The sequence below is a fragment of the Erythrolamprus reginae genome, chromosome 9 (genome assembly GCF_031021105.1).
Source record: "Erythrolamprus reginae isolate rEryReg1 chromosome 9, rEryReg1.hap1, whole genome shotgun sequence".
NCBI lineage: Eukaryota > Metazoa > Chordata > Lepidosauria > Squamata > Dipsadidae > Erythrolamprus > Erythrolamprus reginae.
The window spans coordinates 22,526,292-22,542,500 of record NC_091958.1 but is presented as its reverse complement, the minus strand read 5'-3'; the positions used below and the strand labels follow the sequence as shown (position 1 = coordinate 22,542,500).

The 16,209-nt window shown below is 43.7% G+C and overlaps 1 protein-coding gene across 1 annotated transcript in view; it reads left to right on the top strand.

Annotated features, from left to right (window-relative positions):
* Positions 1-15,835, top strand: part of SLC12A4 (solute carrier family 12 member 4) — a 109,641-nt gene extending 93,806 nt beyond the window's left edge. The window contains exons 19-24 of the mRNA XM_070760460.1: positions 29-198; positions 5,666-5,797; positions 5,879-5,986; positions 7,766-7,950; positions 10,287-10,420; positions 14,701-15,835. Of these exons, the coding sequence (XP_070616561.1) occupies positions 29-198; positions 5,666-5,797; positions 5,879-5,986; positions 7,766-7,950; positions 10,287-10,420; positions 14,701-14,792 (821 nt within the window). The 3' untranslated portion in view covers positions 14,793-15,835. The remainder of the gene's footprint in view (positions 1-28; positions 199-5,665; positions 5,798-5,878; positions 5,987-7,765; positions 7,951-10,286; positions 10,421-14,700) is intronic.
* The last annotated feature ends 374 nt before the right edge of the window (positions 15,836-16,209 follow it).

Below are 16,209 nucleotides of genomic sequence, written 5' to 3'. Positions count from 1 at the left end.
TCCCTCTTTTTTAAAAAATAAAATTCAGATACCGTCCGTTGCACAACTGCAGCCCACCTCGCCTTGCTTGTGCCGAAAAATGTGTCCTTCTATCCCAGCAATCACGAGCGTTACAATGAAGGGAACATCGACGTGTGGTGGATCGTGCACGATGGAGGCATGTTGATGCTTCTTCCGTTTCTCCTCAAACAGCACAAAGTAAGGAGGCTTTTCATCCTTCTGTCTCCTACTCCAACCCCCTGCCCAAGCAGGAGACCATGGACTATTTGTATGTATTTCTTGGATTACATTTCCAAAAAAAAAAGAAACTCATTTTTATTGTGATTAGAGAAGTTGATGATTTCTCTCTCAATCCCCCATAAAGTGACCAGGCTAGATACCTTACTCATTCATGTGGCCCAAGTTCAGATGATTGATGTGGGTGCCCTGTGGGTGGGGAATTGGGAACAATATGTGACCTGTGACTCACACACCTATACAAAGAGGCATTGCATGGAAATGCTGGTGTTTACCAAATGCTGATTAGTTTGTAGTCTTGTTTTTGCTTACGTACAAATATATATATACTATATCTACAGCAGCACGAAGCTTACAATTCGGGTTTTGCCCCGTGTAATATTTTGCATGTCAACGCGACATTTCGGTGAAATCACATTCACCATCATCAGGCTGAAGTTGAAAGCTTCGTGCTGCTGTAAATATAGTTTGTTTGCAACTGCCATTTGTTCCTTATAAATAGTGGTGGGGATGGAGATTTGGTTTGAATGTAGCAAATAGATTGGGTGGCTATGTTTTAATGATTTGATTGGTTGGTGGAATCACATTTAGTTGAAGGATTGACATGGTGATGATTATGATATGTTTTTTATTTAGGGCTGGTTTCCAAATTTCTGGTAGGCGGGACGTGTCATCACGTTTATCCATACAGAGGGGGTGTTTTTCTATCTCTATGGCTTCCATGATTATTCTTTTATATACGTGTTCTGTTTTGGAAAGTAATTTAGTTTTTTCGAAATCAATTTCATGTCCTGTTTTTTTAATATACACAGGATGTATAGAAAGAGGTATATTTTAGTTATTTAGTTAGGGTGTTTTTTTTAACTTCTTCCTTTTATTATTTTTATAAATAATTCAAGGTAGCTAACCAGAGCTGGGTTCTGGGGGTTCACAGGGGTTCTAGCTAAGATTGTGTGTAGTTCGGAAAACCCCTCTCCACACAAATCCCATTCCTCACTGGTCCTGCCCTCTCCTCCCAGGAATCACCACGGGGCCCATTTTGGATGTAGGGCAGTGATAGCGAACCTATGGCACAGGTGCCACAGGTGGCAAGCGGAGCTATATCTGCTGGCACATGAGCTGTTGCCCTAACTCAGCTCAAACATGCATGTATGTCCTGACCAGCTGAGTTTTGGCTCGCCCAGAGGCTCTTGGATGGTGGTTTTGGGTTCCAGAGAGCCTCCAGGGGAATGGGGAAGGGTATTTTTACCCTCCCCTGGCACCAGGGAAGCCTGTGGAGCCTGGGGAGGGTGAAACATGAGCCTACTGGGCCCACCAGAGCTTGGGAAACAGGCCGTTTGAATTATGGGCGTTTGTGAATGCGGAAAAAAGGTTCGCCATCACTGATGAAGGGCGTGTGCAGAGGCTTGAGGAGGCCTACTGGAAGTTTGGGAAGGCCGGAAGCAGGTCTGTTTCTGGCTTCTAGAGGGCCTCCGGTCTGGAGCCTGAGGAGGTCATTTTTACACTCCAAGGGGCTCAAGGAAAGCCTCTGGAGGCTGGGGAAGGCACCTCCCACCCACCGTGATGTAGGAGGCTGACTAGGCCACGCCCCCCATGACCACACCCACTCACCCACCAGGCAGAGAACACCTTGCTAAAATTCTTGAAGCCCACCCCTATAGCTAACATATCCAACACACCTTCCTCCTCCTATTTTTTCCACAGCCGTAAGCCTGTGAAGTGAGTTGGGCTGAGAGCATATGGATGGCCCTAAGACACCAAGCTGGCATTCATGGCTAAGATGGGACTTTCTCGCTTTCTAGCCTGATGACTTAACCCACCAGGCCAAACTGTCTCTCTCATGCTGTTTAGGGGCCTGAAGGGCTGAAAATTTTACTGCCACCCTGTGGGCGTGGCTTATTTTGTGGGTGTGGCTTGCCAGCCATGTGACCAGGTGGGGGTGGCTTGACAATCATGTGACTGGGGTGGCTTAAAGCAGTGTTTCCCAACCTTTTTTGAGCCGCGGCACATTATTCATATTTTCAAAATCCTGGGGAACACTGAACGGGGGGGCGCGAGGGGGCTAAAGAAAAGTTTGGACAAAAAAAATATCTCTTCCTCCATTTCACTCTATTTCTCCCTCCCTCTTTCTCTCTCTTCCTTCCTTCCCTTCTTTCTCTCTCCATCTTTCTTTCTTCCTCTCTTTTTTGCTCTCTTTCTCTCTCCCTCCTTCCCTCCCTCTATGTCTTTCTCTCTCCCTTGCTCTCTCTGCCTCTCTTGCTATCTCTCTTTCATTCTCTCTCTTTCTCTCTCTTTCTCTGTCTCTTTCTCTCTCTATCTCTCTCTCTGTCTCTCTCTCTGTCTCTCTTGCTATCTCTCTCTTTCTTTCTCTGTCTCTCTTGCTATCTCTTTCTTTCTCTCTCTCTCTGTCTCTCTTTCTCTTGCTATCTCTCTTTCTCTCTCTTTCTCTGTCTCTCTCTGTCTCTCTTGCTATCTCTTTCTCTCTCTCTCTTGCTATCTCTTTCTCCCTCTTTCTCTCTCTCTCTCTTGCTATCTCTTTCTCTCTCTCTCTCTTGCTATGTCTCTCTTTCTCTCTCTGTCTCTCTCTCTCGGGTGGGGGGCGCGGGGGGGCTAAAGAAAAGTTTGGACAAAAAATATCTCTTCCTCCATTTCACTCTATTTCTCCCTCCCTCTTTCTCTCTCTTCCTTCCTTCCCTTCTTTCTCTCCATCTTTCTTTCTTCCTCTCTTTTTTGCTCTCTTTCTCTCTCCCTCCTTCCCTCCCTCTATGTCTTTCTCTCTCCCTTTCTCTCTCTCTGCCTCTCTTGCTATCTCTCTTTCATTCTCTCTCTTTCTCTCTCTTTCTCTGTCTCTCTTTCTCTGTCTCTTTCTTTCTCTCTCTATCTCTTTCTCTGTCTCTCTCTGTCTCTCTCTCTGTCTCTCTTGCTATCTGTCTCTCTTTCTTTCTCTGTCTCTCTTGCTATCTCTTTCTTTCTCTGTCTCTTTCTCTCTCTTGCTATCTCTCTTTCTCTGTCTCTCTCTGTCTCTCTTGCTATCTCTTTCTCTCTCTCTCTTGCTATGTCTCTCTTTCTCTCTCTCTGTCTCTCTCTCTCGGGTGGGGGGGGTGCGGGGGGGCTAAAGAAAAGTTTGGACAAAAAAATATCTTCCTCCATTTCACTCTATTTCTCCCTCCCTCCCTCTTTCCATTGTATCTCCCTCCCTCTTTCCTCCCTCCCTCTTTCCTTTCTATCTCTCCCTCTTTCCTTTCTATCTCTCCCTCCCTCCCTCCTTCCTTTCTATCTCTCCCTCCCTCTTTCCTTTCTATCTTTCTCTCCGTCCCTCAGCGGCAGCAAAGAAGAAGGAAGGAAGGCTGTAGAGGGCACCGAGGACAAGAGTGCTCACTCGCTCCCTCACCCTCTGACTTCCCTCCCTCGCTGCTGAAGGGACGAGCGCGGGCACGAGCGCGCGCACAGGCCCGCTGCAAGAAGGGTTTTTTTGCTTTTTTTCCCCTTCCCCTGCCTCACGGGAGAGAGAGAGAGAGAGAGAGAGAAAGGGCAGCGCCCTGTCGGTTCCGAGCGCAGCCAGGGAAAGCGGCCTCGAGCCGAGTGCGAACTGCGGGATGCGGCAAAGGACTCCTTGCCAACCAAAAAAGGGGTGGGGGTGGCGAAGGCAAAGCCTGGGAGGCGGGGAAGGGAAGAGCGGGAGACCCCCAGACAGAACAGCTGAGGGGAAGGAAAGATGGAAGGAGGGAGGGATTGAGAAGCGAAGCCAGGGAGGGCTGAGAGAAAAGGGGAGCGGCGCGAGAGGGGCGGGGCGGGCATTCCCGAAACGGACGGAGAAAGCCCTCTCTTGCAGCGAAAGCGCTCCCAGCCAGGGGGCTGCGAGAGAGGGCTTTCTCCGCCCGTTTCAGGAAAGCCCGCCCCGCCCCTCTTGCAGCCCTTTGGCTGGGAGCGCTTTCGTCCCAAGGAGCTGAAGCCACCGCGAGAGAAGTCACGCCCCAAGGCAGGGGGCGGAGGAGGAGGAGAGGGGGCAGATCGGGCAAGAAAGTTGCGAGTGGGAGCTCCAGGTCGGAGGCACCGGCGGTCCGGCACCAGCAGCGCCCCGCCCAGCTGGAGCTTCCCTAGGAGCTTCGCAGCACACCTGACCGTGTCTCGCGGCACACTAGTATGCCGCGGCACACCGGTTGGGAAACGCTGGCTTAAAGATCCTGTGACTGGCTTAAAGGTGGCCAACTTGACGTTACTCACGTCAGGTTTGGGTTAGGGTTAGGATTAAGGGTGCCTGGCCTCTCCTCACCGCAAAGAGATAGAATTTCCCTATTTACTATTCCTGAACATCCAAAATTTACTATTTAATTCCATGTATGTTATGCTGGGCATCACGTTACAAGCCCCAATTAAATCTGAAGTGGAAATTCAAATACACACTCTCTTATAAGGTAAACAAAGGCAGTTTGTTACAAAGAAAAAATACGATCCAAACCCACTTTTATCAGCCAAAGTGCTCTCCCACAAACCAGAAACTTTGAAGTCTGTGATAAGTCAAAACAAAAGAAAAACAGATAAAGGCAGCTGTGAAGACGTCACAGCCACACACCCCTTCAAGAGTCCTCAAGCCAAACTTAACTGTGAATTGGTCCAAGAGTCCTGGTAAAATCCTGAAACAGTTCAAAGAGTCCTTGTAAAATCCTGACGTAAAATACAGTTCTCTCTCCAAACGGATAAACTCCCACGCCGAGAGGCAACAACGCTGGCAATTTATCAGCAACCCCATTAACCTAATTGCCCCAGCCATAGATGTTCTCCCTTATTTCCTATAATGCTTACGCAGTTGTTCCTTCCTTGACATCAACCTGTGTCTGCGAACATCTATGAATGCCTCCTCTTCTGCATCTAACAATGATAATAATGATGATGGTTCACTAATGGGGTAATTATCTAATGGGCTGCCTGTAATTACCTCCTCCGTTGATCCTACTTCACTTCCAGAATCTTCTTCTGACACAGACGCTTCACTGTCGGAAGCTGTTGGCAGTAAAACCGCCCTCTGATAATATGAGGATTCTCCCACATCAACCCCCACAGTCCTTGGAGCAGGAGCTGGCCCAGAGCCAACCACAACAATGTATATATGTCATATGTGTACATACATATTACACACAGGCACACAAAAATATATGTATGTAGAAACACACTCATGCACATTCAACCTCATTTATTGTGATAGGAAAAACAAACCCAGAAAGGCGGGGTGGGATTTAAAATTTTTCTACCGGTTCTGCATTCCTGACTGTACCCATAGGAGCCCATCACTGACCTGCATATATTTGCACAATGGCCTGAACCTGTCAAATAACCTTTCTATAAAAGCATGTTTTACCAACTTCATTGAACTCTGCAGAATGGACTGAACCGTTTCTGAGAGGATAAGAGGTTTTTTTTACCTCTACAGGTTTGGCGGAAGTGCAAAATGCGAATTTTCACCGTGGCCCAGATGGACGACAACAGCATCCAAATGAAGAAAGATCTGGCGGTCTTTCTTTACCACCTCCGAATCGAGGCCGAAGTAGAAGTGGTGGAAATGGTAATGGACCTCTCCTGTCCTTTGGGGGCTGGTCTAAGTATTGTGAGCCTGGTTCCAACACGGTCTTTATGCTTCCTTTAGCAAAACAGTGACATCTCGGCCTACACTTACGAGCGGACCTTGATGATGGAGCAGAGATCTCAAATGCTGAGGCAGATGCGGCTGACCAAAACAGAAAGAGAGAGGGAGGTATGTCTTCTAATCGCCATCGCAAAATGATGGGTGGAGTGACCATCAGTTGGGTTATTTTTGAAGCAAGGATGGCAAAACCAATAGGCTGTAGGATTATCTATAGACATCTAGGACAAACCATAGAGGAGTCCTGCATTGTGAGATGTTGTAAATCCTCGTACAAAATTATATATAACAATAAGTCACTTTGACCTAGTACCTGTTGTGAGTGGTCCACATCCGGCTCAGCTGGTCACGGATTTTGAGGACCAGGAAACGGAGGATTACGGGCATCTCAGGCCAATGTTATTGCCATCTGAGAGTGAGAGTGAAGGGGAATTAGAGACTGAGGAACCACCAGAGACTGTAACACCCCCAGTTATGGGACTTAGTGAGTCGGAGAAATCAGAGGAGGAGGCCCCCCTATTAGATGCAAAGGTCTAGACAGGAATATCTGAAAAAGTGGGGTTCTTGGTGTTAATCTATGATCTATGGAACCCTTGGTCACGCCTTGTCAGTATATAAGGGACTTCCTAAGAGGAAGGGAGTGTGGCGAACAACATTCCTCATCATGGTTGCTGGAGAATCGAAGCTGGGAGGACTTTCTGAGTCCCAATCCTTCCCCTTCATGTCTGTATTACGTTTTGCACTTTTTCCCTAAAATGTAAGTTTTGTCCAAGCTGCCAGAGAAACTTCAAGGACTAAAGATTTATAGCCCCTTGGCTCACAGCCTGGGCTTTCCTTATCTTCAGCTCATTAGAAAGAAATCACTGCCAGCATGAGTTCCTTAGCATTAACCAATGGGTTGCATGATTTGCTTTGCCAATAGATTTTGCTTATAATCAAAACTTGAATCAGTATGTGTGGCTCTTTATTTCTGATCGGTACGAGGCTTAGACAGACCAATATCCCTTATGAAACCCAATCCTGTTCCCGTGATAAGGTTACTACAAATACAGCAGCTCGTGTTTAAATGTCTAGGGGATTCTCAGCCATCCAGGTCATTGTCCCAAAAGTGCTTTTTAAAGAAGCAGCTGGACTCTCTGATTTATCTTTGAAGATGTTTCATTTCTCATCCAAGAAGTTTTTTCAGCTCTCAGTGACTTGGATGAGAATCAAAACACCTTCAGAGAGAAACAAGAAAGTCCAGTTGCCTCTTGAAAAAGCACCTCTGGAGCATAGCCCAAGTTCTTCTGCATTGCCAGGTCTGCAACGATATTCATCTTCAGTAGATTCCTTTCTTTTATTTAAATTTTATTTAAACTCTCAACTTTTATTTAATTAATCAAGATAAATATATTTCTCTAAAAGTATCAAAACTTTGCTATGATATGTGTAAGCTTCGCTCTCAAATGGTTGCTAATAATTCCTGTTGTTCATTTTATGGATTGTATCTTTATTGGTCATTGGCTGAAATGACATTCTGTCTATATCACGGGTCTCCAACCTTGGCAACTTTAAGACTTGTGGACTTCAACTCCCAGAATTCCTCAGCCAGCCATGAATGATAGAGTTAGAAGAGGCCAGAAGGGTCTCTGCTGATTGAGGAACTCTGGGAGTTGAAGTCCACAAGTCTTAAAGTTGCCAAGTTTGGAGACCCCTGGTCTATATGACTTGGCTACATTACCAATCAATCGTGATATTTTGCTCATCCCAAGATACTCCATATTTATTTCTTGATTGATTGATTGATTGATTTGATTTGATTTGATTTGATTTGATTTGATTTGTATGCCGCCCCTCTCGGTGGACTCGGTTCTTTGGAGAACCACCATTCCCCACCATTTGTTCTTCTAGGCTCAGCTGGTGAAAGACAGACATTCAATCGTAAGATTAGAGAGCCTTTACTCCGATGAGGAAGATGAAGGGGAAGCAATCCCAGAAAAGATCCAGATGACTTGGACCAAAGCTAAACATGACTCTGAGAAGCAGATCGGAAATAATGTGGTGGAGAACTTCCGAGAACTCATCAGCCTTAAACCGTAAGCATACAAGATCTGTGCTGGAATGAAAGCTCTGCTGTTTTTACTTTGACCCAAATCCTTCGGGTCAATAGTGTTGCATAAACGTTTGGTTGAATTGGCTCTGTGTTCATCCTGATGCTTTTATTTATTTATTTATTTTGCTTAATGCCATGAAAAAATATTAGTTATATTGCCCTGGATGCAAAATCTAGCTGGAAGAAATCACCACTACTGCCAGAAGTCCTTAATTAAGGAATGATGTGATGCATCATGTCCTCTCCTGGTTAAATTGGTAGGAGTTCCCAAAAGATCCAAAAACATGGCATTGTCTAATTAAACATCGCCAGCCCTCCTCCTCTTCCTCCTGTCTTCGCTCCCTTCCCCTTCCTTTGCCTTTCCAAAGAGACTTAAATTGAGAATCTGAAAGATGCCATATAGATTGTTGTAGTTGTTGTTAGTTGCAAAGTCATGTCCCACCCATCGCAATCCCATGGACAACGTTCCTCTACAATTCTCTGGAGTTCATTTAAGCTCATACCGACTGCTTCAGTGACTCCATCCATCCACCTCATTCTCTATTGCCTCCTTCTTTTGCCCTCCATCGTTCCCAGCATTAGGTTCTTCTCCAGTGAGTCCTTCCTTCTCATTAGGTGGCAAGAGTATTTGAATTTCATCTTTAGGATCCGGCCTTCTAAAGAGCAGTCAGGGTTATTCTCCTCTAGGACTGACCGGTTGGATCGCCTTGCACTCCAAGGGACTCCCAGGAGTCACATAGATAGCAATTCTTAATTAACTCCATGCGATCAAGAAGTAAAGACTGTTTTTACTCCACCTCTGGAATAGATTGTTATGAATCGTTCCTGCTCTTTTACTTTTGTTCATCTCTATAATCTGCATTATTAATGTCACCTCCAATCCAGTTTTTGTCAACGGCCAAGTTTAATGTCGGTACACATGCAGCATCTAATCCATGAACATACATACACACATCCACCTTAATTAAGACTGATGTGTGCATTGGAGTTGATTAATTTTCCTTAAGTGAAATGAAAAAGAACTATTCCTAGATCCATTTTCATATGTAAATAGAGACAGAACACATTATTATAATGATCAGTGCCATCATTTTTTATATGTTTTGAATGCCCAACTGTTGACATTTGAGCAAGTATTTTCTTTAAGGAGATGGAGCTCAGGTTTCCAACTTGACAACTTTCAGACTTGTGGACTTTAGCTCTCAGAATTCTCCAGCCAGCATAGGTGGCTGGAGAATTCAGGGAGTTGAAGTCAACAAGTCTTAAAGTTGCTAGGTTTGAAGACCTCTGCTTAAGAGGACGACTAGGTATCACTTGTATCAGAGAGGCCTTCCAAAACAAAGTGTGGGTTTTTATGTACACTGCTCAAAAAGATAAAGGGAACCCTTAAACAACACAATATAACTCCAAGTAAATCAAACTTCTGTAAAATCAAACTGTCCCCTTAGGAAGCAACATTGATTGACAATCAATTTCACATGCTGTTGTGCCCATTCAACTTTGTACTGAACAAAGTATTCAATGAGAATATTTCTTTTAAAAAATTATTAGTTAAAAGCAAAGTAAACAAGCCTTGTATTTACGGATGTGCATATGAATCAAAGAGAATAACATGGCTGCAACAAAGAAAGAAAAGAGAAGAAGTACAAAAACATACAAAAATTCACTTTGTTAAAAATAGGGGAGAAAGCTCCCCTTCTCTCTTGTCTATCAAGTTATTTATCTTTTTTTTTCCTTTTCAAAGAATATTTCATTCATATTGTTTAGCATTGTTACATTCTCATTTTTGGTGTATTATAGATCTATCACTTTAATAATACATTATTGCTATTCAGTAAAATATACTATAATTAATTAACACATTTACTATCTTTCCACTTTGTATACTAAATGTTTTTATCTATACCAATTTTCTTGTTGTTATGTATTTTCCATAAGGTCACTTCATTCAGATCTAGGATGTGTTATTCGAGTGTTCCCTTTAATTTTTTGAGCAGTGTATTTGAATGTGTGTGTGTGTGTGTTACCTTCAAGACAATCTTGATTCTCGGCGGAAAATCATTGGACAACTTACTGAAGTTTTCTTAATTGATTTTTCAAAATTTTCAAAAAATTTTCAAATCTCCTACTGAGAACTGAATGGGAGTGACCAGCCCAAAGTCACCCAGCTGGTTTTGTGCTTAAGGCAGCAGTAGAACTCACAGTCTCCTAGTTTCTAAACTGGCACCTTTAGCTGCACACCAAACTGGATCCCAACAATATTTCTTGGGGTAAGCTATTTCTGACTTGTTGATTTCTATGTAATTTTGATCCCTCCAGTGACCAGTCAAACGTCCGAAGGATGCACACTGCTGTGAAATTGAATGAAGTCATTGTAAATCGATCGCATGATGCCCGACTTGTTCTTCTCAACATGCCTGGTCCACCAAGAAACACGGAGGGGGATGAAAACTGTATCCTTTTCAATGGTTCCATGTACAATGTGTAAAACCGTCTGAATGTAGAACCTTATGATGGATTCATCTAAATTTAGTTAGGTCTCCATTAGCTAGCTAGCAATTTGACTCTTATTTCTTGGACTCTTCAAGTGCCCAAAATATAATTCCCTAAGAAAAACAATTCATTTTCCCAATAATTTAGACCAGTGTGGCTCACCTTTTCCGGACTGATTGCCCCAACCGTATGCACGCAGGTGCTAATACAATGTGCATTAAAATGCAATGTGCATGCCCCTGTCTATGTACCCCACACACCCCACATGTTCACATATCCCCCACATGTGCCATGCCCCCTGCATCCACTCACAGCCCAGAGTATGCGCCATACCTCCTGCGCATGCATGGCAGATGTTGTCTTGACTCAACAACCAGTCAACAATTAAATCCCCATTAATTTAATTTCTAATAGAAACATTTCTATGTTTCTATGTTAATACTCAGACACAGAGTTGGGAAGTGTAATAGTCTATTGTAGAAGCAAATTTGTTGAAAACCACAAATTAAAGCAAAGAACGTCCGTCGACTGCCAAAATTCAAAGCAAGCGGCAAAACTGATAAGGAATGTTCCCAAAACAGGGTTGTAACTTAAAGCTTGTAGCTTGGTTGAAGCAGAAATACTCACAGACAATTTTTTTTTTAAAACTGCAGCAATATTTGAGAAGGGGGGGGGGACTCTGAACTTGCTCTTTCCCTCTTGTAGGTATAAACGTTGATCTCCTGCAAAGGGAACCTCCCAGTCTCCTCCCCTTTTAAATGCTCTGTGATTACACACTGCACACAACAGTATTCAAGGCCTCCCTGTACGTCTGCGTAACTGCTCTTGTCTCCCACGCATTCTTCTCACCTGTGCATCTAAAATAGGGGTAGTGATTTCTGATAGTCTCAAAATGGGTGAGCAGTGTGGTCGGGCGGTAGGAAAAGCAAGTAGGATGCTTGGCTGCATAGCTAGAGGTATAACAAGCAGGAAGAGGGAGATTGTGATCCCCTTATATAGAGCGCTGGTGAGACCACATTTGGAGTACTGTGTTCAGTTCTGGAGACCTCACCTACAAAAAGATATTGACAAAATTGAATGGGTCCAAAGACGGGCTACAAGAATGGTGGAAGGTCTTAAGCATAAAACGTATCAGGAAAGACTTCATGAACTCAATCTGTATAGTCTGGAGGACAGAAGGAAAAGGGGGGACATGATCGAAACATTGACATATGTTAAAGGGTTAAATAAGGTCGAGGGGGGAAGTGTTTTTAATAGGAAAGTGAACACAAGAACAAGGGGACACAATCTGAAGTTAGTTGGGGGAATGATCAAAGGCAACATGAGAAAATATTATTTTACTGAAAGAGGAGTAGATCCTTGGAACAAACTTCCAGCAGACGTGGTTGGTAAATCCACAGTAACTGAATTTAAACATGCCTGGGATAAACATATATCCATCCTAAGATAAAATACAGGAAATAGTATAAGGGCAGACTAGATGGACCATGAGGTCTTTTTCTGCCGTCAGTCTTCTATGTTTCTATGTTTCTACAATCTCCCCCTCCTCATCAGACCCGGACAAGGCCCTAGCTGGGTGTTCTATATTCTTTGCAGGACCCTCAATCTCTATCCCTTACTCACCTTCACTATCTGACTCCTCTGATAGCCACATGGGTCTATAATGCTCAGACCCACCCGGTTCCTCCTCTTCAGAGTCTGTGAGTAAAGATGCTGGCTGTGATCCAACCACAACAGAAGACGCCCAAAGACCAGTAGGAGATGCATGTGTATATGTGGTGGAGCTCAGCTGGGCAACAACTTGTGTATCCAGAGAGGACTCTGTGTGCCACCTCTGGCACAAGTTGCCATAGTTTTGCCACCACGGACCTAGACCATAATTCAGGATAGTGCAATCCAGTGAAGCAATTTTTTTTAACTACCAGTTCTGTGGGCGTGGCTTGGTTGGCGTGGCAGGGAAGGATATTGCAAAATCCCCATTCCCAGGGTGCAGTTGAGCAGTGATTAGATCAAGTGACTCAGAGCAGCCTTCATGCCACAGATATGAAGCAATATTTGTCTTTAATAAAGCAAAGTCTGGTAATAAGGTCTGAAATCTCACAAGGCTGCCACCTCTCACGAACACCAGCATTCTGGCATGAGCTGTCGAGAGAAGGCTGACATCTGATGAAATGTCAGTTTTCACTCACATTCTCAGCCATTTTTAAATTCCAGTTATTATTTTTAAAGATGCTGGCACCAAAAAGTTTCTTAGTGTTTATATCAAGTTTCTTCAGCCTAGATTCCTCCAGATGCATCAGTGCAAGCCTTTTCATTCCTTCTCCACAGGACCAGAAATGATAAAGAATGAGCAGTCTTCAGGATGTCTATGGAGAACCTCAATTGTCCAACTCAGGGTTATCCCAAAGGTGCTTTTCCAAAAGCTTCTGGACTTCCTTGTTTTTTCTTATTCAGGAGAAAACAAAAACAACCAAGAAAGTCCAATTGTCTTTGGAAAAGAACCTTTAGGAGCAATCTTCTAGGTATCTTCTAGAAGTTGGGGACTCAAACTCAAATGATCTGGTAGCATATTCTCATCTTTTAATTCCCATCCTATTCCAAAAACTTAAGCTATATCACCCTATAAAAATATTCTGAGCTTCTCTAAGACTAAAAAAGAAGAGAGGCTATTTCAACCATTTCCATCTCCGGGACAAAACTCTCAAAATGTTCAACTCGGCTCAAAGGAGAAGACTTCCATGGAATTACAAAGGTGGATGGTGCATCGTGTGCTTTGTCAGAAGGCCCAAAGTCCCCTCACCCCTACCAGTGGTGAAATCCTCCTTTCTTTTTTACTGGCAGTTATGCGGGAGTGGTTGACGGGTGTGGTGTGGCCTAGTGGGCGTGGCTTGGTGGGCGCGGCAGAGGAATGATACTGCAAAATCTCCCCACTCCAGGGGAGGGATCCTGCAAAATCTCCAATCCCACCCAACTCTGGGACCAGCCAGAAGGGGGTATTTGCTGGTTCTCCAAACTATTGAAAATCTCCACTACTGGTTCTCCAGAACCTGTCAGAACCTGCTGGATTTCACCCCTGGTGCAATCTTTCCTTGGTAATTGTTATTTATCCATTGCAATTTTATGTTGCATGGGTATATAACCAAAAATGTATTTGAGGTTCCAAGGAACAAGTGCCAGGGCCACCGGAAATCAGGAACTGGGCCATTTCCACCCTCCTCAGGCTCCCTAAATTTGGGAAACTGGATCAGAAGGGATCGTGCACACATGCACGTGCGTGTATTCACAGGGGGCATTATGGTTGTGGGCACTCGTGCATGTGCTTTTGGCACCCGAGGTAAAAAAGGGTTTGCCATCCCTGCTCTATGCCATTTCAGACAAATAGTTATCCAACGCATTTGCAGTTCCAGAATACAGTGGTACCTCTACTTAAGAACTTAATTCGTTCCGTGGCCAGGTTCTTAAGTAGAAACGTTCTTAAGTAGAAGCAATTTTTCCCATAGGAATCAATGTAAAAGCAAATAATGTGTGCAAACCCATTAGGAAAGAAATTAAAAGCTTGGAATTTGGGTGGGAGGAGGAGGAGGAGAGTCACTGCTGAAGAAGGTGAGTTGAGGGGAATCAAAAAAATCCAAAACTATAAGGCTCTGAGGTGGCGAGGAGCACGCGCTTTCAATACACCTGGCGTGAGGCTGCCTCCCATACCTGCTACCTGCTGCCTCTTCCTTCCCATGCTGAAGGGCTCCCCTCTCCTCTCGCTCGCTCGCTTTGTAGCCGGCGCCTTTCCTTCGCTGTGGTGACTCCTCGGCTGCCCAGAGTGAAGGGAGCATTTCTTTTCTCTGGGCGTTGGCAGAGGTTTAATCCCTCTCCAAGTGCCCAGAGAAAGGAAAATGCTTCGTTCACTCTGGACTGCCAAAGCCGCCTTAAGCACCACCGAAAGGCTCCTCTGGCAGCCCAGAAAAGCCCGAGATGGCTGGGATTAAAGGGGGAATGGCAGGAAACTGGCCGGGCCTTTGTGCCGCTCTCAAATTAGCTGGGAAATTTTTCCGGGCTCGGGTTCTTAAGTAGAAAATGGTTCTTAAGAAGAGGCAAAAAAATCTTGATCACCCAGTTCTTATCTAGAAAAGTTCTTAAGTAGAGGCGTTCTTAAGTAGAGGTACCACCATATTTGTTTGACACATACGTTTTGACATTCCATTCACAATTCCAATTATGTTGATATTTCTTAACACTTCTGATCCAGACATGGAATTTCTTGAAGTTTTAACGGAAGGTTTGGAGCGTGTATTGCTAGTTCGAGGAGGTGGCCGGGAAGTCATTACTATTTATTCCTGATCCAAAAAGGATCTGCTGTAGTTACTATTTTACCTGCTTCACCAGAAAGGACATTACAGATGGAGAACATTTTAACTTCTCTTGCTTTCTGTTACTTGGTTTCACACATGTGCCCCAATACACTACAGATGTGAACACAAATTCCAGTGAATTCTTCCATTTGCCATCTATATGAATATTTCTGCTAGGGACACACATTTAATCACAAAGGCTGGGGTGCCAATTTGCTTTTTTATTCCAACAAATTTGTGTAGTTTCAATGCACAAGGTTTTCATATTATTTTTTCCAACACCCCCCCCCCCTCCGCAAAACTCAAGTACATAATTTTAAATTGTGTCCCTTGCTGAAGGACTGGATTTGGTTATTAGGTAACATTTAAAAGAAGTCAATTTCTCCGTTAGGATTTCACAGGGACTTTTATAGAACTGCTAGGGGTTGTTTTCTCCTCTACTCAGTATTTTCTACATGAAAAGAACCCTGCATTGTTTTTTAAAATGTGTTATGTGTATAGTTTTTGTAAACTCACCACAACCACAATTTCAGTGTTGGATAAGAATTTATACTTCACCAGTTTTAAATTAAAACGCTAGTTTCTTGCAGTGTTACCTACAAAACTCGGGGTCTCAGATTAAAGTTAGACCCTCTATGACTTATTTATTATTTTTCCTATTTATTGATTAGAATCAGTGGCAATAAAAATATCACCTAGATTTTGTTAAGGTTGTGTTGCTGCACTAAGAGAGCCTGCTGTCGGCTAAATTTGCAACTGTCGGCTAGAGGTTTCTTAAGGGGTATTTTTTAAACATTTACTGCTATCTTTGTTCTCTTCCAAACTGCACGCAAATATATAGATCACACTTATGAGAACATGTTAAATACACCAGGTGCTCGCTACAGTTTGACGAGAGTAGACATTTAAGGAAAAGACATTTTATACTCGAAACGTACAGATTTTAAAATTAGTTTTCACATCCATTCATTTGTACTTATTGATATAGGTCTGTATCTCTCTTTTTCCAATAAAATGTTACATACTTTTCAATCTGTATTGGATGACATGAAGTGAATAGTACTGTTTATCATGCTTAAGGTAAGTATTTCTGCCATATGATTTACCTTGACCTCTTCCCTAACTAGTTTGACTGCTACTGTAGAAAAATCTGCAGCCCATTTGATAAACGCTGCAGGACAAACGGATGCCAATTGCCATGGAAACTTTGAGATGGTTTGCCTGTCTCATAGGCTCATCCTATTGTGTAACTTCCATTATCCTTGTCCTTTGGCTAGAACAGTGTTTCCCAATCTTGGCAACCTTGAAGATGCCTGGACTTCAACTCCCAGAATTCCCCAGCCAGCAAATGCTGGCTGTGGAATTCTGGGAGTTGAAGTCCAGGCATCTTCAAGGTTGCCAAGATT